Source organism: Heteronotia binoei, chromosome 4, assembly GCF_032191835.1.
Source record: "Heteronotia binoei isolate CCM8104 ecotype False Entrance Well chromosome 4, APGP_CSIRO_Hbin_v1, whole genome shotgun sequence".
Classification (NCBI taxonomy): Eukaryota; Metazoa; Chordata; class Lepidosauria; order Squamata; family Gekkonidae; genus Heteronotia; species Heteronotia binoei.
In genome coordinates, this window is record NC_083226.1 from 78,363,507 (window position 1) to 78,387,019 (window position 23,513).

Sequence of the window (23,513 nt, forward strand, 5' to 3'; positions counted from 1 at the left end):
CCCCTCTCCTACAAGGTATGTGAGGTCATAATCAGGACTTCAGAATTGCCTTTTGATCCTCGCTGGAAAGGATTGATTGTGTCAGGGAAACAAACTGCTGTTTTAGCAGCTGAACCTCAACTCTTTTTTTAACATTTAAAAAAGATTTTGGAAAGGTCAGCTAAGAACTGCCCCCAACCTCCCCCTGTGGTCCTTGTTTAACACAATGCCTTATCCCTGAAGTTGTCTATCAGGTTTTCTAACAACTTCTCTCGAAAACTTTCAGAGCCTTCCACAGTAATCTCTCATCTCACCTGAGCCTTTCAGTGATTTCAGTTATTGTTGGTCTCTGTAAGTGCTGCTACTCTGAATGAAGCACTAATGGGAACCCTCTGGTGTCTTAGAACAATTATACAATTGTGCTGGGTGAAAATATTTTTAATCTAGTTTAAAGAAAATAATGCACGGAAAATTACCAGGTCTTATTTTCATTAAGGATTTTATTACTTTAAAGGAGAAATCAGATTTCAAAGATCCTGAAGAGTTCTGTAATTTCCCATAGCCCTATTGCTTAAGGAAAAAGGGTAGCTGTATTGGTCTGCAGTAGAACCGCTAGATCCAACTCCAGGAGCACCTCAGAAGACCAGCAAGTTTTTGGTGGTATAAGCTTTTGAGAGTCAAAGATCTGACAAAGGGAGCTTTGATTCTTGAAAGTTCATATCCCAAAAATCTTGTTGGTCTCTGAGGTGCTACTGGACTCAGATCTGGCTGCTTAGTATTCCTTATTTCATCAATATTATTATTAAAGGGCTGCAGAATTAAACATGCAAAATTTAAGCAACTGTTACATGTGTAACCATCAATCATAAGCTAATAAACATCTCACTGGCCATTTGTCCACCCTGACTTCTGATTCAAACTATTCACAGATCTGAAATTTTGGAGTAAAGCATGACAGAAAAGTGAAGTAATAATTAGAATCATGTTTATACAGTGCAGTCCAAATGACCAAAACAATTCACTTATTGTTGTAGAGCAATCTTTAACATGCCTGAAAAGTATTATGTATTTATTTAGATATCTATAACTTGCTTTTCTCCCTGATAGGGACCCAAAGCAGCTTACAACATTATTCTTCCTTCCTCCATTTTATCTTCGCAACAGCACCTTATAGGTTAGGTTAGATTGACAGAGAGTGATTAGTCCAAGGTTACACTTTGTAAGCCAGTTTGGTCCCCATTGGGTAGAAAAGGAGAGGATAGGATACAGATCCTATTTTTACATGAAGATGCCAAATGTCTTCCATGCAGTCTACTAGGCAGATCTGCATTAGCTTCACTTCACTAATGTATGGGCTATTTCCAGTCTATTAACTGAGCCTTCCAATGCTGTGTTGCTGGGAACATGATAGGCTCTTCCTGCCTCCTTTCCTTTCCTTTCCTTTCCTTTCCTTTCCTTTCCTTTCCTTTCCTTTCCTTTCCTTTCCCTATGAAGCAGCCATCAGAAAGGTGGGTAAGGGCCTCACACATACCCCTTTAAAAGTTAACAGAAGTGGTTGGGAGCTGGGACCATGAGTCACATCTTATAGGGAGGGTAGGAAGAAAACATGCAATTGGAGAGCATTTTTAAAAAATCAGGGAATTTGGTACTTAGCTTCTGTGCCTCTTACTTATTAATTGAACTAACTAATAGTAGATTAAAATCCTTACATTTTTAGCAAAAGCTGCGGCATGTCTTAACAGAAATTAATTAATGGAAGTCTGTGTTGGAGTCACAGGGCACATATAAGGCATATGCTATTTGCCATTCCCTATAGACTACTTAAGGAGAGCAGGAGTGTTGTGTAGCAGAAGATGATGAGTGGAGCAGAGGCTTGTTGTGTCATCTTTCACCAGACTGCAGTCTATCTGTATCTCCTTTCTAATAGCATGCAAGAGGTGCATTGTCCTCCTTACTCATCCTTTCACTGACTTTAATTTTGCTTGCAAAGACTTTACGACAGGCATAAAAAAAGCTTAAGGACCTGGGGTAAAACAGAGATTTAGATACTGCACTTTAATCTGGAGTAAGATAACAAATGAGTTTCAGAGGCCTGCATTGTTTCTCCCACTAAGCACACATATTTCTCCAAGACAAATGAGACTCTGCACATCATTAAGCAAGTGAACACAGAGGAAAAGATGCATTTATTTATGTTTGCATGGTAGCTTGGGAAAGTGATTATCCCATTCATTCTAGGCACTTCATGGAAGAAAGGGTGTGTGCGCTCATAATAGGCATAATTAGCATATTTAAGTGGCATGAAATCCAGTTACAGTATTGAATTTCAGGCATAGTCAGAGGGAATCTGCCTTCATTACTCCTCTAAATGTTTAAAAGAGGTGAGATTGCTAAGGGGTCTTAACTTAATGGGCAAACTATGTAGCTGTAGTTATTAGAGGATAGCATCTGAAGTATGGGATCTCTCATCCCACAGTCCAAATGCTGTTAGTCAGGGAGAAGTTGATTGAGATAAATGGAGGATCTTGCTTCATGCATTATAGTCAATGGGCAGCAAAGGGCAGGATGCAGTCCCAATGCCACCAGATACAAAAGTTATTTAAGGAAGCTGGTGGTATCAACTAAATATAACATAAAATACTAGCAGAGTGATATTATCTGAAGCAGCTCTGAATTACATTAACAGGTAACATTTATCAATATTCTAGTCTGCTAGGGGTAAACACTGATGATTTGCTGTTATTTAAAATGCTGGTGCAAAACAGTATGATTATGTCCTGATCAGGCCTCATTTTGGGCAGGAACTCATAGGAGCAGAGTTCTGAAACCTCTAAATTTTATTGTGCTCTTTCTTACTCCCCACCCCCCACAAATACTTGCTTCTGGGCTCCATTGTTCAAACCCCCTATGAGAATTTTGCTGAATGCTAAGATTTGACAAACTTTCTCATATTTTTCCCCACATGAGAAAAGGGGAAATAACCAAAACATATAAAGCAGACAGATGGAAATCTTCATCATGCCACTGTGGCCACAAAGGAGAAAGTAATTTAAAAAGTATGACAGGAGTAAGGTTGTATTATGACAATTATAATTTAAGGAGCATTTTACAATAGATGCTGAACTGATATAAATTAGCACACCTTCTGATGATGTCAGAGGTGTGTGGCATATGCAAATAAGCCATGCTAATAAGTTCTGGCACCTCTTTTTCTACAAAATGACCCCTGCTACTGATAATTTTCCTAAAGGCCAAGAACAAAATCCAGTCCTGAGGTAAGTATACAGTTCTATAAAATTGCTGGAGACATTCTATTTTGTTTCCAGACTGAATTCCGTTAGACTGGATGAGCAACAAAGAAATTTGAAACAAATTTCTTTTTGTTTTGTTAATCTTCAGCTCTTTGGCAAAAGAACAATATAAACTGTTATTTTTGATAATATGCCCCAGTAACATGTGGTGAATATTTACAAGTGGATTCAATTGCCTAGATTCATTTTAGGAGTGTTATTATATTTCATATATCTCCAGGTGTAGAATCTAATCTGACAAGGTGTTAAAGAATTCCAAAGGAAGCATTTCAACTTATGGGTACTCAGGAAAGGCTGACTGATTAAAAAGTAAAACTATAACTATGAGAGTAATTAATCTGAGAATAGGCCTTCCACACTGGCAGTATTTACAGAGCAACAAATACAGTGAAAATACCGCAGAAAAACTCTCAGTCAAATTTGAAACATTAGCACTTCCAAGAAATCATTTGACACAAACTAAAGCAACAGTTTGGTGGTGTGAAGAATGTACCACCTTGCTTGAAACAAAAGAAGTTCAGAAACAAACCACGATAAGCAAGACTAGAAGCTGGATTTTTACCCTGTTAGGAAGGCATTTATTCTCTCTAAACAGCTGGATTATTTTACAGATACTGAATCTCCAAAGCCAAAGGTTTTGATTATTATCTTGTAATGTCTCAAGGAAAGTGAGCAAAGTTAAGAGGGTGGTCAAAGCAACTTGCTGTTGACTTCATACAGTGATAACAAATTCTTTTTCAATCACATCTTAAAATATGCTGCACTCAAACCTCTTTTTAAAAAAACACAATAGTTGCAACAGGTATTAAGAAAAATTGTAATTCTTGCTTTCTCTAGTTAGGTCAAGGATCAAGTAGAGTGAAAAATGATTAGTGATCCAGACAACAAGAGAAGAAAAATGACTGCTGAAAAAGTACAGTTACCAAAGCCTTTACCAAGGTCAGAGTATGCTATAAATCGTATCTGTGTTGGAACAGTGCCAGAGGAGAACCTCCCAAAGCTCTCTTTAAAAGAGTTCCTCCTTAGCAGAAACAGCAGCCCTCAATACCTTTTCATTTAGTTTTCAGAAAAATATAATATGATTTTAAATAAAAAGCAGAAAACAGAGCCCACACACAAACAAGATAGATATTACTATTCATGGAACAGTCTGTCTTTCATACAGGGAGAGTCAGAGAGGGCGAGTGACACATATGCTCCGTTGTACAGAGATTAGCTATGGAAGAATAAGATGATGTGCACAGTGGGACTCTGTTTTATCAGCAAAAGGAAGGGAATAGCCCTCATGAACCCATGGGGTATGTTTCATACCCAGCAATGGAAACCTTGTATATGCATGCTTCCAAGGCAGATGCATCATAATAATGTATGTGAAAGCAGCACCTCCAGTGTCACGCACATTACCAGGAAATGCCATAGTTCTTGGGAAGACAAAGCTCTAATCACAGGGGCCCAAATCTGCTGTTTCTCAATGATAAGAGACAGACAACTTGTTTCAATGGCAGCTCATATGTTTGGAACATTCACATGGGAGAAGATGTCTCACAGAAGACCAAGCTGAAACGTTCATGAACACAGATTTTTGCATTCAAAATGCATCTTGCTCACAGAACTTGCTGCTGCATTTTTCTCAACTACTCTCCTCTGCTGAGAAGGGTGGATCACAAGCATAGGCTGCTATCAGTGAGTATGTGTGCTTAGTTTTGGTGATAGTAACAAAATGAGATATGATGATCTTCATTAGCAAGCTGTTTGGTTAAAGTGATGGCAACAATATTTTCTTAATTTAAGTATATGCCTAACAATGGTTTATTTTCCAAAGTCCTAACTATGGCTAAAAATTCAAAGTCTGAAGTAGGTTTGCAAAAAATTGTTTGAACAATGTTAGCCATTACACCTGCTATGTATATGGGCAGATCTTAGTTTCACAAGCCATGCCATAGTTGCACTACATGTACTGGACCTTTACCAGAGTCAAGGCATCAATCCACAAGTAGCACGATCCAGGATGGGGAAGCTGGTTTCATCTTTCAACACCCAGGTAAGTGCTAGTCATATTAAAATATTACATCTGCACCACACCACAAAAGTAACAGCTATCATTATTTATGTTTAATTGTTATATTTATATTCCATCTTTTTCCATTATGGTAATTAAATTTTTCATAGATAGGCTTCCCAGAAGGTCTGATATTGAACCAACCTAAACTTTCTATATTAGAATCAACAAAGATTGCCATATTATGTGGGTTTTTTTAACCAAATGCTGGGATTATTGCTGGACAGCTCCCATTAAGTGTACCCCAAACTGTACATGTAACTAATTTTACTCCTGAAGTTCTGTTCTCCTAATTCTCATACAGTCCCTGGTAAAGATAAGATCACAAATATTACAGTGATTTGCAGCAACAACAGTGACAGGGTATGATCTACTAAATCCATCTGTAGGGGAAGGAATTATTTCCAATGCAAGCCTTGTAAATACAACTGATAACATCATAGTTCCTACTCTGCATGCAGGCAAGTAATAACTATTTTGTAGCCAGAAGAGACAGAGAAATTTTTCTTGGTGTGAGAACCCCTTCAGCCCCACCCACCTCACAGGGTGTCTGTTGTGGGGGAAGAACATATTGTAAGCTGCTCTGAGTCTCTGATTCAGAGAGAAGGGCGGGGTATAAATATACAGTATTCTTCTTCGTCGTCTTAACAGATGGCCAAATGCCCTGTTAAGTGAAAATACTTAAGAAACCTCACCATTCTGATAAAAAATGTTCTCTGCATAACTATGCCTTAATTATTTGCTGCCACTTAGAAAAGCCAGCTTCTTCACTGGCTGCTTCTATTTCCACTAGTGGCATGGACCTCAGCCCCCATGCTCTTGACTGGCCAAACTGCCCAAAGGGAAATTCTACTTTTAAAGATGTTCCTTTTGAAAAAGAACAATTTTATATGATTATGATAAGAGAGAATCACCTATGCTGTCACTATTATGCAAGACTACTGTGAATATATGAATACTAATCTATAGACCAGGGGTGTTAAACATACAGTCCATGGGCCAGAACCAGCTCCTGCAGAGTTCCTATCTGTCCTACCAGCATCTGGCTTTTGTCTGCTTCCGGCATCACAACTTGGTTTTCCCCAGCTCTCTGCTTTCCTGCTTCTTGCTTCACAGAGGAAAGACAGACAAGCCTCTCTTCCCTTCGTTGGCTGAGAGCGCCTCTCACTCCTCCCCTTCTTTTAGGGAGGAAGTAAGGGTGAAGGAAACAGCCTGGGGAGGGGGGGAAGAGAGAGATGGAGTCCCATGGCAGTTTTAAGACTAATGAAGTTTTATTACAGATATAAGCTTTTGTGTGCAAGCACACTTCTTTAAAGAGGGGGGAGGGAGAGAGGGATGGGGAAGGAGTGAAAGAGCCAGAGAGAGAGATCTCTTCCTCTCCAGTTCTAAACAACAGGTTAACATAACAATGACACGGATAATTCTAGTGTTATGAACATGTTCTATGAACTTACTTGGAGTGAAAATGCCCGTAGAGCAGGAATTGGAATTAAGGCAGCCATGAAGAAAGCAGTAACATTGCTGATGGATGTAAGGGCAACACTTGCCCCAGTGCGTTTCAAGCATTCTCCTGTTCTGTCCTGAAAAACAGAAGCAGCAGAGGCCATTAAGCATGAAATAACATGTAATGAACAAAGAATATCAGTGTTACACATTGAAATGCTAGACTGAACATGTCTGCCTGCATAGGTACAAAGAACAGAGAAATCGGTGTGTTTGTGTGTGTGTAAAGTGCCATCAAGTCATAGCCAACTTATGGTGACCCCCATAAGGGTTTCAAAGCAAGAACCTAATAGAGGTAGTTTGCCATTGACTTCCTCTGGAGAGTCACCCTGGACTTCCTTGCAGGTCTCCCACCCAAACACTAACCAAGGCCAGCCTCACTTAGCTTCTGAGAACTGACAAGACAGGCTATCCTGGGCCATCCAGGTCAGAATACAAATGAATGTAGCTGTTATCAATATTGCAGCAACATTAAAAATTCATGAGCAAAATAAAATGCTGCATATATGACATCCCACCTCTGAATGGGAAAGCAACCATTCACTTGAGCCTATGGGAGTGCTACTCCAGTATCCAATCACCTTTGAGAAAGGGGATGGAAGGTTGGAGGGAAAGGCAAGACTTAGTTCAGATCTGCCTCAGGAAGAGGGCAAAGGGAGTTCAGTTCTGCCTCAGGGAGAGAGCAGGGAGAGCTCATGTCTGGCTCAGGAAAAGAGCAGACAGAATGAAGGCTAGCTGTGCTTGGTAGTGTGGCAGAATGGTTTGGTTCTATTTCTGACAGAATAGAGTACCCAGTTATTAGGCCTATCTCTGGCAATGAGCAGACCTTGTGCCATTTAGTCCGACTCTCCGGAAAGGGCAGGCTGGAGTGGGTGGAATCCTGTGGGTGTGTTAGGATCCAACCTTGCGGTTAATCAGTAAAAGCCTGTTTATGCTGGAAAGTATTAAAGAAAATTGAAACTATTCTCTAAATTGATATACGTCAGCTAGCTTTCTCTTTCATCTATCTGAAGAGCTGTGCTGCTGATCTGTTCCTTGAAACCTACTTGTGAATAAAGAAATCTTCTTTGTTAATTCCTTTGTTAATTCAATCACTTCCATATTCTACTTATGCACTATAAAACTTACCTCAAGACAGCAAACCCAAAGCTTTTGCACTCACCACCTTTAGGACACCTGGTAACTGAGGGGAAGGTATATAGTTTAAAATAAACCAAGGTACCCCAAAATCATAGGAGGCTGTGTGGGTCCCCTCAGCCCACAGAAATGGCCTGTCACAAGACTATACAAGGCTTAGGCAGAATGCAGAGCTTCAGTACAGTATTTTACTCGTCCATCAGATTTTATTTTTAATAATTTTCAGAAATGTCCCTAGCAAAAAGGGAGGCAGAAATAGGAACAGCTACTATTGTATCACAAAAGGGCATTACATACATCCATTAAAATGAGAGGAAAAGATATAGAATTTATAATGTAGAAGAAGAGGAAGAAGAAGAAAAAGAAAAAGAAGATGATGATATTGGATTTATATTCTGCCCTATACTCTGAATCTCAAACTCTCAGAGCGGTCACAATCTCCTCTACCTTTCCCTTCCCCCCCAAAAATCAGACACCATGTGAGATAGGTGGGGCTGAGAGCTTTTTACAGCAGCTGCCCTTTCAAGGACAACTCCTGTGAAAGCTATGGCTGACCCAAGGTCATTCCAACAGGTGCAAGTAGAGGAGTGGGGAATCAAACCTGGTTCTCTCAGATAAAAGTCTGTGCACTTAACCACTACACCAAACTGGCTCTTGGAGTGTTCATTTATAGCTACCGTAATTATTTATATCTACATCTGTATTGATTTCTTCTCAGGCCCACAAACTATACTGCACCTCAGGCCCACAAACACTATAACTCCTGATGCCACAGCAGATGTGGGAACAATTGGCTGCCAGCAGAAAGAATAATCCATTCTTGTTATAAAGCATTTCCCCATCTGGATACTCTTAACCTGGCTTTCTGAGCTGTCAGGAGTGTTCTTTTGCCTAAGCCTTGCCTCTGACCTGCAAATCTGTATATGTTCCTTCTCCCCTCTCACAATCAGGCAGAAGAGAAAATGTTTGGATAAGCGCTGACTTCACACTGGACTAAAAGTTTCTTTCCGCAGCAGCCCACTTATTCAGTATCTCCCTGTCCTTTCTAAAAACTTATAAGAAAAATTTGCTTTAGTTAATTTTCTTTGCCAAGAAAAATGTTAGAGAGTGTAATGTGATAAAGTCTGCCTGCACCATTTCAGAAATATTTAATATATGTCTGTATAATGGAATGGCATTTTCTAGAGTTGAAAGTCTGCTTTGGACCTAGGAAAAGGCTCCCTTGGGGCTCTTAGAAAGACAATTTGATTATTATGTAGCAAGCAATAAGCACTTTCTTGCTTATTTAATAATTGGTATCAAACTTTAATTATGGTGTTACAAGCGGTAGGGTCAGGAAGATGTTGAATTAATTATGTCAGCACAAGTCACTATGCAGACCATTACAGCTGTGTATACACTGATCCAATAGGAGAGATACAAACAAATGAGCTGGGTACCTTTCTCAGACATTTAACCACATTAAAAGCTTTGTATTACATTAATTTAGAAAATAATAAGAAAATGTCATTCTCCAATATGAGGTACTGTTTTCTTTTGGCTCTAGGAAGGAGTTTCCTCCCAGTCAGGTAAGTGGAATCACAAGGATATTATTGCCTTCCATAACAGTTTATGGACTGGTTTGTTTGCCTAACAGTACAATCCTGAACAGCAACATCCTTTTGAAGTGAGGCTAAGAAAGGAGTAACTCAGCTTATGATGACACTGTTAGGCACTCAAAAGTACTGGTTTGCAAGTATCCTACATTCATACTGTTTCAGCATATACAAGTATGGGAACACATGTTTGTTGAGAAAATGTGTAGTTCTGCCCTCATTCACTAATTTAAATGAGGATTCCTCATTAGCACTAGCAGAGATTTGCCATTTGTATACACAATGAAAACCATAACAAACTATTTCCCCTTTCTTTAAAAGTATTTAATGGTAATGTAAGATGCAGTTTATAACTGTGTTTTACCATGTTGAAACTGCCATCCATTCTTCATACCACTAAAATTTGGAAATTTCTCAGACATTTTCTATATACTGGCCTTTTGCTATTTCTTCACCATCTGCCTGCAAATTCTACTTGCTCTTAATTCTGCTATGCTTTACTGTGCTCATCAATTACTTCCATCAATTACTTCCAGTAGTTATATAGCTAGCCCACAACTGATTTAGATACCACTGGCATTACCCATTACAAAAAGTTTATATTTGGTTATAAAGCTCTAAAAATACCTGAAGTTTTTTAAAACTAGTAAATATTTATGTAAAAAACAGTTAGTTTTCAAGATAACAAAACCCTTGAGAGCCATTTATTGCTTTGAAAAACATCAAGAACTTAGAACCCCTTTGTTCAAAGACATTTGATCCTAGAAATTTTAGTTGGGACAAAAAGTAAAGAAGAAATTATTAATCTTAGACACTTGCATTACATGCATAATTCGTCTCTGAAAGAGTCATGAGTTGCCACAAATCTTTTCTCTTTACCTCAAATGGAATTCTCTTGTTCTGCCCCGTTTCACTAAATGCATGTGCCAAAAGGAAGACATCATCAACACCAACTCCTAGAGCTAGAAAGGGTAAAACCTACATAAAAAGAGAACAATATATCCATTAATATACTGTATTTTTTGCACCATAAGGCGCTCCGGAGGATAGGACGCACCTTCCTCCTGGGGGGCGATCTGCTGCCTCTTCCTCCGATCCGGCGCTTCCCCCGCGCCTGCCTGCCTGGCTCCATCTTCTTCAGGCAAGCGCTGGGATTGCTCCACATGGCCCCACCGCAAACCCAGCACTTCGCAAGCGCCGGCTGTGGAGGGGGCAGCGTGCTTCCTCCTTGCCTGTGTGCCTGGCTTCACCTGTGATGTTTAAAGCAAGCGCTGGGATCGGAGGGGGGAGGGAGCGATCCCAGCGCTTGCTTTAAACATCACAGCTGAAGCCAGGCACACAGGCAAGGAGGAAGCACGCTGCCCCCTCCGCAGCCGGCGCTTGCGAAGCGCTGGGGCCACGTGGAGCGATCCCACGCTTGCCTGAAGAAGATGGAGCCAGGCAGGCAGGCGCGGGGGAAGCGCCGGATCGGAGGAAGAGGCAGCAGATCGCACCCCCCCCGAAAGTACGTACCTTCGGACCATAAGACGCACACACTTTCCCCCCACTTTTTTTTGGGGGGGGGTGCGTCTTATGGTCCGAAAAATACGGTACTTTATATGTGTCTTACGAGTGAAATCCTTGGCCTATCTGAATACAAAATATTCATGATCTTGTGACATACAATATGTTGCATTTATTTTAAAGGAGATACTTCTTTTTCATGTATTATTTTCTAATTAGGAGGAGGGAGCACATGAGCCAAAGGCTTTCTGCCTAGTTCAAGGCCATCCTCACCTTGGAAGAGCAGAGATCCAAACCCTACACCTCAATAACCAGTCACTTTCAAAATGCCAAAACACACTGTAGGGCCACTTTCTTGTCACGTATGCTGCTAGTTGTTTCCAATTATACAAATTAACACATGAATACATGAAACCTTATATCACCTTGCTCTATCAAGGTAAGTACTGTTTACTCTCACTGGCAGCAGCCCTCTAGATGTCCAGTAGCAGTCTGTAACATCACCTAATCCCTGATTCTTTTAAACGGTTGTTGCTTCCACCACAGTATGGGACTCTGCACCATCCCTGCACCCCAACAATTATTCATTTACTGGATTGTTCTGGCTTCACTGGAAAATCTAGTTGTTCCTTATACTACAATGCAACAATCATACAACATCCAACGATGTGAAGATGTAGCTGGAGATCCCGGCAACTGAACTTGGGGCCTTCTACATGCAAAACTGATGCTGTATTCCTGTGCCATGGCCCTTCCCCTAAACCCAAGCTGAAACTGAAGTACTTTTACCTGTGTGAAATATAAAGATCCCACAGAAACACATGCTTCTTTCAGATCCATATCCCAAATATTCGCTGAGAGTATTTACTGCCATACTTTAAATATGTTAAGAGTTAACTGTTTGGCAACCCAAAACTGATGCAGTTTTAATATCCAAACTTTGTTAAACTTTACATTTCCATACTGCATCCCCTGCTATGAGTCATACTGACAAACGAACTGGCCTGACTTTTAATGTAATCATCACTGAATTGTTCTTTAATACCTGAGTTGTGGCAGCATTAAAGGAAATCCCAATCAATGAGCACAGACCCAATCCTGCAGCTACTGAGAGTGCAACCAACAAGACTCCTGCCAGCCCTACGGCACCCTGGGACTTAGCACAATCCCACCGCAGCATGGTTAAGCAGGCATAGGCAAGCTGCAAACAGAGAAAAACAATAGTATTAACAAACAAAATACAAGTAAGCCACATTTCCCCCTCATTCCTAGCCAAACATCCCCTTGCAAAATACACTCTGCCATGACATAGGCTTGTTATGGAGCCACAACTGTGGTTCCAATATCATCCTGCCCAGTCTTCTCTCTAGATGCGAACCTTAGCTCTACAGAGTATCACAAAAACAATTCTTCCACTTTGCTATCAGGCAGCCCTTCAATGGAGGTAACAGAAGTCAAGCATGCAGCCCTGAGTATACAGCATATGAACCACAGCCCGTATCAGATATACAGCATGAGTAAACTTATAGCCTATAACACAGTTTTAGATCTGTTCAAACTACCACAAGAATGGTTTGTATAATGGACTGCTATAAAATAGCGCACAAGCACATTACAAACAGCAAATCATTAATTTTACCATTAATAGGTAGCCACTGGCAACTCTGATAATGCTGACATCAGAAAATGACTTTAGGATGTCCTCCAGAGTAGTTGTAGTAAAGGAAAGCACCTTCTGAGTAGAGTTTTGTGCAACACTCTGATGAACAACCTGCAAGAAGAAGATTAAAAGAGTGATCTGATAACGGAGAACACAATAAGGCATTCCTGCAGTAGACATGTACACATGCTTACATATTATACATACACAGAGACCCTTCTCTTCAGCAGTATGTGTCACTGACCCTTTGTTACATAACAGTGAAACCTGGTACAGAAGCACAGCTGGCAGCTACAGATAAAATAAGAATGTGTTCCTCAGAGGGGAGAAAAAACCCAGTGATATTTAAAATAGTGAAACTGAAGAAGGCTCACAGCTCACTCTTCCCAGCTGTCTGCTCCCCCCCCCCCCATCCATTTGTCTACAACTGATTTGTTGTTATATCAGTTGTGCCTTTAATCTAAAACAACAAGTTCTTAAGAGCAATCTTCTCTTTCTTCATTGGCTGGACATTTTAGAGAGGTCAGAAGCAACTCGGCAGAGGTCAATGCCTGGGAAACAAAGGCCAGATAGTGTCACATGACCTCACCAATGGGACTGCAGCTGTGAACAGATTCTATGGCTAGCTAATGTTTTCCAGACACTTTTACAGAATAATCACACTGACCGAGTGTTTTTTAAAAACCAGCCTAGCTCTTTTAGCAACAGCAGTTCACTGCCAAATCAACTAATTTAGGGAAGTGTACCACATTTTAAAAGCTATGTATTAAACAAGAAGCATATTTCTCTTTAATGACAATCACATCATGAATGGCAACTCCATTTAAATTGAAAGAATAATTTAGAATTCTGATTAAACCAGGAGTTCTGAAGCAAAAGACAATGGTTTAAATTGGGGAGACTCCCAATCCAACTATCAGTTCAACCTAAGAGGTGTCACAATGAAGGGATGCTATAGCCACTCCTCTAGCCAGAAAAAGGGGGGTATCCAGGGGATGTGATGTTACAAAAAAAACATTAAAATATTTACCTGAAAAAAGATAGCCTGCAGCTGCTCATTCCCACCCACCGCAACCCTCCAGCCCAGACACATGTGGCTTTTCCTCTTCAGCCTCATTGTGTGGTCTGACTTAGCTGGTGGTGGGGGGGTGTCTTACTGTGGCTGCACTGGCCCAGTCACTCTGGGTCACATGACACCAGTAGATGGGTGACATGCTGAGCTGGTGCAGGCGCAGTGAGACCACTGCTGCACAGCTGAGACAGTCTACCTGGGCTGCTGGCTGTAGGCTTGCTGGTGGAGCAGCACCAAGGTGGGCCATAGCTATTCCACTCACTGAAACAAGTGTGATGCTGCACTTTCCTCCTGCTCCAGGCTTTTGCCTGGAACACGCTCCCTTACCATTCCCCTCCTGTTGCCCACCCTGGAAGTGCACTTGCAAGTGCAGAACAAATGGAACCATGCTCCCCAGGCTCCTCCTGGGCTGCGGGGGGGGGGGGGGGTCTGGTATCCTCCGGACTGAGGCTCCTGAGTGAAAGGGCATTGGCTCATTGTACCCCACCATGGCTATGGGGTGGCTATAGCCCATGCAACATATACTAGCATTCACCAAAAGTATTTTTAAACGTTGGTTTTCCAGGCATGCTTTTATTTTACCTCAACATACATCCTCTGCCAGGCTTCCAAAATTGCAGCTGCTTTGTCCTCATTCCAGTTGATGTGTGAAACATAGTCATAGCCCTTGAAGTGTTCGTACATTTGCTTAGGAGTCATTAACTGAAACATGGTTTGTAAAGCCTGGGCACTACAATGTGAAAGAATTAAAAAGAAGAAAGAAGTATAAAATAAACATTCTTCAGGAAACCATGCTCATTGCATCGTCATTCAAATGAATACTTCAAAAGGAACTTAGTTATCACAACTGCTGCTGGTTGGGACAGACAATACTTGGTTAGATGGACTTTACAGTATCTGACACTATCCTATGTTCATATCTTCAATTCCACCTAAATAACTGGCACATATTTAAGCTGAAATTTGAAGGATGGTAATACCTCTAAAAACTGACCAGGTACAGATGCTATGGAATTTGGGATGTTGCTATTTTCTGATTTCCCTGCTGCAGGGATGGCCGCCTTCTGTTGTTTGCGGGGAGGGGGGGCACTCTATCCTTCAAATACAATTAGTGTGGAGAACTATTTAGCCACATCATTTCTTATTTTAATCTGTATGTATTATATTTATGAGATATCTTAAATTCATTGTGTTTAATTGGATATGTTTTATTTATTGTTATTGTAATGTTTTAATGTTGTAACCCACCCTGAGCCCGCTTTGCGGGACAGGGTGGGGTATAAATTGCAAATTAAATTAAATTAAAAAATAAAAAATCACTAATGACAAGATTCTGAAGATGTCTTCACTGAGTGCTTAAAATTTCCCAAAAGCACTCATGTGGCCAAATGAGGAAGCATATAAGGAATGTGTGTCTTAAAGAGTCAGGCGGCAAAAGTCCTTTGCTTTTCCAAAACATGCACGAGGTAAGATACAGGGATAAAATATTTGTTTTCCTTTACAAAAATGTTTTTGCAGTCTGTCAGTTGACTGTGTCTAGTGGAGTTCCCATTTCACAGTACCAGTACTATGTGTGGTTTTTTTTACAAATACAGAGAGCTCATGAAAGTTAATACTTTCAAATGCTATGTAGCAAGACTGCTTGTTCAAGAAGACAATGAAATGCAGAAGAAATATGCTTTCTTGTGTCAGAACCTACCCTTTGCAACAACAGAAGGCATTGGTTTCCACAACAACTAATTTATAAAAAGGAAATAAACAATATGCACCAGTCAGGAATATATTATGATTCTTGGAACACTTACCTGACAAGTTTCCCAGTACTGTTTTTAACTGTGCCACCAATAATCAGTTCTTCCTGCCAACGCATGTATTTTTTTGACAACCCATAACATCCTCCACCTAAAACAAGGGCCACGTCAAGAGGCTAAAATATAAACAAAGAGGTTATGGAACCACAGAACTATAAGAAACCACAAGATAATCAAGTTACAGGCACACCAACATTAATTTCAGGAACCAGGAAAATCAAGTCTGCCTGTCCCTAGACAGATATACATTATCTGCTCCTGTAGCAAGCTATGAAGAGCATAGGGAAATCCCAATGAAATCCTCTCTGTTAAACCATGCTTTCCAGTATCAAACCCAGCAGCTGAGAACTATAGATTTCTCCACTTTCCTGCCATATTGTCTAAGAAGCAATAGAAAACCAGAATAGACTCAAGCAGTGGAAAGAAACAAAGCCCAGCATCATAATGTAGCTGGGCCAGGAGCAAAGTGATGGAGCTATTCTTATCTCCTGAAGCCTCAGAGTCTAAATCATTATCATAAAAGTACGCTCCTTCTTTAACCCTCTACAGGCAGGAGTGTCGAACTCATGAGGGCCAGATCTGACATAAATGAGACCTTGTTGGGCCGGGTCATGTCAGGTTAAGCCAGGCCATGTTGGGTCAGGCTATGTGTGTACCTATTTAAGATTAGGTAGCAGAAATATAAACTTTATAAAGGACACAAACACTATTAAAGATTTTTTTTAAAACCCCAAAACCCTTAAAACATGTTTACTCGGTCTTAAAGGTGCTTTCTTTGTATTTCTCCCATATGATCCAGGGAACTGGGCAAAGGAAGCTCTGGCTCTTTCCTTCCTTCCCCAGAGGACCAGGAGGAGGAGGAACCTCAGCCAATAGAAGGAAGAGAGGCTTGGCTTAGTAGCTCTGCTGTGAGATTGAGAAAGCCTGTCAAAACAAGCTCTGCCTCCCCCCTTCCTCTCTAAGGGAGAAGCCTTAGTCAATGGAGAAAACAGAGGTTTTGCTCTGTAGCTCCTATGTGATTCAGCAAGCCTTGTAAAGCAAGCTGCTATGCTGAAGGAAGCAAGAGAGGAGGAGGAAGCAGATGACAGCTAGTTGCTTGGGGGCCTGATAGGAGCCCTCCAGGGGCCTGATTTGGCCCCCGGACCATATGTTTGATACCCCTGCTCTACAGAGTAACCAATCTCATTGTCACTGCGTGTCAAAAAAGTGTAAGATGCAGTTCTTTTTATATGCTGCAGAACACAATACTTTGAAATATCATATAGTATAAATTCCATCTTCACATGAATCAGTTAATGAGCTAGTTTTATCCTTTCCTTTGTCAAGTATGCTGTTTGTTATTCCAACGGTACAGAAAATACTTACATTACAGAGAACTGAGAATTTTATAAAACGCCTATCTGTACATAATATAAAACATAACATAATATAAAACTGTACATAATATAAATCCAAGGGTATACAGAAATGATTTCAGGAGTTTGAGCTCTTAAAAGTGCATAAAAAAGCAAAGTTGCTAAAAAACCTTTCAGACTGCATAAGAAAATACGTAACTAGTTCTCTTAAAATTGTGCCTTTTAAAATATAGTTTTAAAAGTTAATTTATGGAAGGGCATAATAAACAAGGTAACATTACAACATGTATACTCAGACTGGGGCTTAAATGGTTAATAAACTTCACTGACTTTACATATTAGACTAACAGCACAATTTTAAGGGGGAAGGGGTAAAGCTCTCAGGGAGCCAACCAACCCATACACCGGCGTATCCCCAAAATTGGCTGGTGAAGAACCAGTTACAATGGTACGGATGGGCCCCCAGTTCCTCTCTGGGCTCTTGGGTGGAGCTGGTGGAGGCCCGCAGTGGCTACCCATTGGTGCAACTGAGGCACAGGCCCCTGCTCTGGCAAGGCTATGGACAGTTTCAGGGGTGTGGCCAGAGTTAGTGGGCTCTCTGAGCCCTTTCAGCCTCGGAATGCCCCCTGTCAGAGGTGTAAAGTTACACCAACAAAAAACATGGCATGGCCTATAGGTGCCAATCGAACTGAAAAATCAAGTGTCCCCCCACTACTGCAGCCATGTCCATTAGGCCCAGAGAAGCTCAGAATACCTACTACAGGTTTGACCAATCACCTCTCTTCCCAGGGGTGGCAAAGTCCCCTCCCTGGCACCCAATCATGGCCCCCTTCGCCCTGGAAAAACCTCAGCCAGGACATCTTATAACTCAGTAGTTGGGTGTACAACACAGAACTCTGTCTCAGAGCTCCCAGCTGTGTGGACAGAGCAAGCAATGAGGCACTTTGGTAGTGGGAAAAGCACAGAGGGAGCACACTGCACTATAGGGTGAGCACTTTGCGCTAGCACCCATTGAGGAGAGCAGTCCATACTCTCCCATTTTAGAACTCTAACAGGTACCCCACTTTTGGAGTCTTGACCCAAAGGGGCAACCATGTGCTGACAGGTAAGCAAGGGCAAGGATCCCAAACCTGCTCTCCCATTTCCCTCGCTTGAGGCCATGACAGTCTTTTATTACTCAGAAATTGAACAATGTGTAACTGCTGGGAACTGAAGATTATAGGCTACCATATACAATTCAATAATTTCTACAAAATTTATTTGTTTTCATTTACAAACAACTTACTTTGGTTGAATTTTTGTTAGGGGCTGTGCTAGGACAGTCAGGATCTTCAGGGTTCAGGCAAGGCCGATCCATATACCCATGGCCAACCTCAGCCTTATTCAGCATTTCTTCCCAGCTATCTACTTGCGAGTTTATTTTCTTTAACTCTTCTAAGAAGTCCAAGGGGTCAAAGTTGGTCCACTGCAAAGGGAGTTTTCCTCTGAAAAAAAAATTAGGAACAGAATGATGAATAAGCATCAACAACCTTTACACTAACATGTGGACACTCCCCTCCTACCCTCTCTTGTACATACCCATAGTCAAAACACATTCTGGGTACAATTCAGCCAAATATTTCATTTGAAGGCACACTTACTCATGAGCAATTCTCACAGAATGTGGCCAGATTTACTTTTGAGCAAACATGTTTAAGATTTTGCTGTACGGTTTTAGTGGATATTTAAAAAAAAATAAATCCTATTTTGAAGACTGTTCAGAAGATCATCCAAGTCATATCTTAAGGTTTGCTTTCAGACATTAAATTTCTTATCCAAAAAAGCATCAGGCTAGGTCCCTTTATACACTGTCAGGGGTACAAGAAATGTCATATCTGAAATAAGATTTTTTTAAAGGAAAGGAATTATTGGTATGTTAATTACATCTGTTTTTTTAAACCCAAATACCATCAATCTAGCAACAACCATACATTGTACAACAATCTAGCAACGATCATAAAACCAGAGGGAGATGTTCAAGGAGAACACAGAAGTTCACAATGTGATATCAGTGACAGCAAGTCTTTTAACATAACCACAATACAATTCTGATCTTTAAATGTTTCTAAACACAAATGGGCTCCTAACTGGGCTCCTACATATTTCTTGAGCTTGGAACAAGAAATATCCCCCTTGGCTCTTGCTGCTGCCACCATCATGAGTATCTTCGCCACTTCTTCCATACACCCCCCCCCCCCCCCACTTTTGATTCTGTGATGTTGATAGACCATAAAGGCTTTTGGCTGCCTTATTTTGTGGTTCAGACTACTGTATCTGCTTAACCAGGCTTGAGTCATTATTCAAACTCTCCCAACCAGAAAACACAAACCTCCTTATTCCCCCTACTAAAAACACTACACTGAAGGTTAAGAGATGGCCATTGCAAATTGCTTTCACAGAGACATGCAAACCAGGGCAAAGACAATAAACACAAAAGCTAAGTTTTGCATAATTAACCAAAATGTCTAACCTGATTAAAAATTAACTCTTTGATGAACACATTATGTGACATATAACAATCTCCCAAAAGAGATACCTTATGTCTCTGAATGATCTGATAAACAAAGGATTAATTTCTCCCTGAGATTTTTTAACAAATCACTACAATTCACTTGTTTAACAACTGCTTGTTGTCAAGCAGTCAGTGCATTTACTTTTAATCAGTACATTTGGATTTTGACAAAGACAACAATGCTTATTTTCTAAAAAATATTGACAAGTACAAAAAGCTGAAGGGATGGAAGAGTTTTGACACAGATTTGCTACATTGGACATTCAGACAATTTCCACAATTCTTAGAATGTATGTCTGCCTTTATCCTAGAAAGCAACAGTTGCTCTCTGTCTCTTATTTTCAGTTTTCTCTTACGCAATATGATATATTCTTTGCAAGCTTACTTTCTATCCATTTACACAGATGTGTAAAAATCTGAGGTAGGATGAGTAATACATAAATCATCAGAAAGCAGACACAACAGCAAAACTCAGGATGCATTTTAGAGGATTGTGATTTTTTGTTTCAGGATATATTAGATGTGATTTTTTTCTCAGAAATATACATGCTTGCTTGCTTTCTCATATAATCATTTGTATCTTAACACAGAATACTGTAGAAAACAACCAATTAAAATTCTGATTATACACCAGTGTTACACATCCTTTAATTTTAAATTGGTCCAGAATTTTACTTAAGGTTACAAATAAAATTTACACCCAGATCAAATGCTTATAAGTATCCTTCCATGTGGAATGGTCCAACCATTTCCAAGCAACCAAGTAGAGAAAGCAACATCTGGCCAAGCATCTACTTTTGGTGGCTACTGACGTGAGTATAGTAGTTGACAATTATACTACTCCTTTTACATGTGGCTGGCAAGCCAATAGTAGTATTTGGGGTTAGTGTTAGTCTTTCTTTTAGATACCTCTGTCCCTGAAGACAGAGACTTACAAATGTCTCTACAAAGCAGGAGTCAAGTTGCACCTTTAAGACCAACCAATTTTTATTTAGAAAGTAAGCTTTCGGGCGCTCTTAAGCACACTTAATCAGACGAGGAATCCAGCACAGTGAGCGAATTTCCATTGCCTGAAAAACCAGGTAAACACCAATGCTTTTTTTTAAAAAAAACCAACAACATATATATATACATCCAATTTCCAAGAATTGTGCTGGATTTGTCTGATGAAGGGTGCTTAAGAGCACACGAAAGCTTACATTCTAAATATAAATTGGTTGGTCTTAAAAGGTGCAACTTGACTCCTGCTATGTTCAACTACTTCAGACCAACACGGCTGCCCGCTTGGAAATGTCTCTACAGGCTCTTAAGTTTTGTGACAACAAATAAAGAGGAAGAGAAACCTTCAGAAAGATAAACACACACATGCATGTAAGTGTCACACAAGCTTCTAAAAGTTTATTGCCAGGGCAGCATCAGATCATGCAAAGTGCTACCATACAGCTTAAAAATAATGTACACTGCAGATAATAATAAAAACTGTGTACTTACGGAAGATATGCGGTCCCTGACTGTAACTTTGCACCATCCCAGAAGCAGTCCAAGGGTGTGATAATTAAACAAGGATAAAGATGTTCTATAATCTGTCAAAGTTAGAAAAAAAATTCTAATCAGGAAACCAAGAGCTTAAAACAAAATGTTATTAACAGAAAAAAGGGTGGGGATTGGGGAAGGATCATAAGCCAAATATATGATCTCTACCTTGTCCATATAACCAGCTTCTGTGATAAGTTCCCCTGATTTATGACATAAGTGTTCCAATTTCCATTGCCTGAAAAAAGAAAACCATGTAAACACCAATGCTTTTTTAAAAAAACCAACATATATATATTCAATTTGCAAGAACATGAATCTGTTTTGGGGAAACTGCAGAGCACAAGGGAAAGGAATTCTGAAGCTCTACAGAATATGGGTCTTATAATGCAAAGAGAGAGAGAGAGATGGCTTTTACTTACTGCAGTGAACATATGGGTAATGATAGGATTGAACAAACAGCAGCTCCATGCAGTCATTGTAAGCAGGTTTGCCAGTCTCCAGTTGGGAGCAGGGGATCCCCTGATTTGGAGGCCCTCTCCCTGCTTCACGGTTATCAGAAAACACAGGTGGGTATTTCTGCTGGGCACTCCATTATACCCTATGGAGACCAGTCCCCATAGGGTACAAAATAATTGATTTGTGGGTATCTGGGGCTCTGGGTGAACTGGCTTTTGAGGTAGAGATGCCAGTTTTTCAACACAGCATCTAGTGCCTCTCCTCAAAAAGCCCCCCAAGTTTCAAAAATATTGGACCAGGGGGTCCAATTCTATAAGCCCCCAAACAAGATGCCCCCATCCTCCATTATTTCCAACAAAGGAATGCAGTCGCTTTAAATATAGGCAAATAGGTGTGAAAAACCTCAGCTTGAGACCCTGGAGAGCCGCTGCCAGTCTGAGTAGACAATACTGACTTTGATGGACCAAGGGTCTGATTCAGTATAAGGCATCTTCATATGTCCATATGATGCCCAGAACTCCCTTCAGGGTTCAACTGTGCTTGTCACAAGCTTCCTCCTGGCTCCATCCCCAAAGTCCCCAGATATTTCCTGAGTTGGACCTAGCAACCCGAAATGTAAGGCAGGAAAATTACACAGATTACAGGCTTCTGAACTATTATCTTGTATGGCTGAGCCCTAACATTTTGAGAACAGGGCTTGAGGTTCACAGAAAAGCTGAAAACACCATTTCTGCATACATCTGGGCCTCATGGTTGAGGACAGCAACTTTTTTCCCATTGAGCTGGCCTCCCCAGTCTCTCCACTCCCCTCATGGTCTTTCAAGCACCATCTGAAATAGCTATGGAACCTGTTTACTGGGTTTTTTTTAATTGTTTAATCTAATTCACAAATGTATGTTGAATATGTTGTTCACTGCCCTGAGCCCTACACAGGGGAGAGTAGTCTATAAATCAAATATATATTAATAATAATATTTATTCCTGAAAAGGGGCAGGATTGCTGTTTATTACACTTCTACTCTGCCTTTTCCCTTCATGGAATTCAGGATGATGTACACAGTTTCCAGGAACTTTCCCATCCAGGCACCAACCAGATCTGCCTAACTTCAGCAAAGTTACTGTATTGTGTGCTTTCCTAATATATCCTAGTACCAAATTTATTTTTTTGTAGGTGCTTAGATCATCTGGAATGCTATTTTTAGGCTCTGTTTTTGGTTGATGCACCTTTTATTTACCACTTGTGCCATACTGCACTTTGATATGCTAACTGACAATTGCAGCTGGATATAATGTCCCCATTAGGCTGTATTTTTCAATTAATACATTGATATCTTTGTCCCCAGACCAGCCTCAAATGTATTTTCAAAATGACAGAACTGATTTAATTTCAGCCCCTTGTTATTCTTGGATACCATCATCAGCGAGTTCTGGAAAGCCACGTGCAATCATGTTAACAATAATTCAAGAAGCCATTTATCTTTCCAATGGATGAATGCAAGGAGCTTCTTGCTGCATTGATTCCTATTCATGTTCTTAGGCAAACTTTGCCACTTGTTTATCTTGAAGGAACCAAAGACTCTGAACTTGCAGGATTACACACAAATGCTACAGGAGCAAATCCAAAACCTTACTATTATCCTGAGCTAAAACCTGCCATAAGCAAATATGTACAAATATCTACAGTCCCAGGGCTTTTTTATGCTGAAAAAGCTCAGCAGGAATTCATTTGCATAATAGGTCACACCCCCTGACATCAACATTGCTTCACACTGGGTTTTTTTGTAGAAAAAGCCCAGAAGAACTCATTTGCATATTAAGCCACATACCCTGACACCAAGCCAGCTGGAACTGCATTCCTGTGCGTTCCTGCTCAAAAAAAGCCCTGTACAGCCCAACAAATTCAAAGGCACAATTTTTTTTTTTAAAAAAGCATAAGCTCAAAGGTAGACATTCTGTCTTCCAACTAGTAAATAATGGTGACGTAT

General features: G+C 40.4%; 1 protein-coding gene across 2 annotated transcripts in view; it reads right to left on the reverse strand.

The window, feature by feature from the left end:
- Positions 1-23,513, reverse strand: part of PTCH1 (patched 1) — a 154,235-nt gene that overhangs the window by 78,585 nt on the left and 52,137 nt on the right. For both annotated transcript variants that reach the window (XR_009555261.1, XM_060235456.1), the window contains exons 4-12: positions 21,238-21,307; positions 21,028-21,119; positions 18,271-18,469; positions 15,625-15,746; positions 14,402-14,549; positions 12,727-12,858; positions 12,133-12,288; positions 10,464-10,562; positions 6,804-6,929 (exon numbers count right to left, since the gene is read on the reverse strand). Coding sequence is in view for 1 of the 2 variants with exons in the window: in XM_060235456.1 (XP_060091439.1) it covers positions 6,804-6,929; positions 10,464-10,562; positions 12,133-12,288; positions 12,727-12,858; positions 14,402-14,549; positions 15,625-15,746; positions 18,271-18,469; positions 21,028-21,119; positions 21,238-21,307 (1,144 nt within the window). In the remaining variant the exon portion in view is untranslated. The remainder of the gene's footprint in view (positions 1-6,803; positions 6,930-10,463; positions 10,563-12,132; positions 12,289-12,726; positions 12,859-14,401; positions 14,550-15,624; positions 15,747-18,270; positions 18,470-21,027; positions 21,120-21,237; positions 21,308-23,513) is intronic.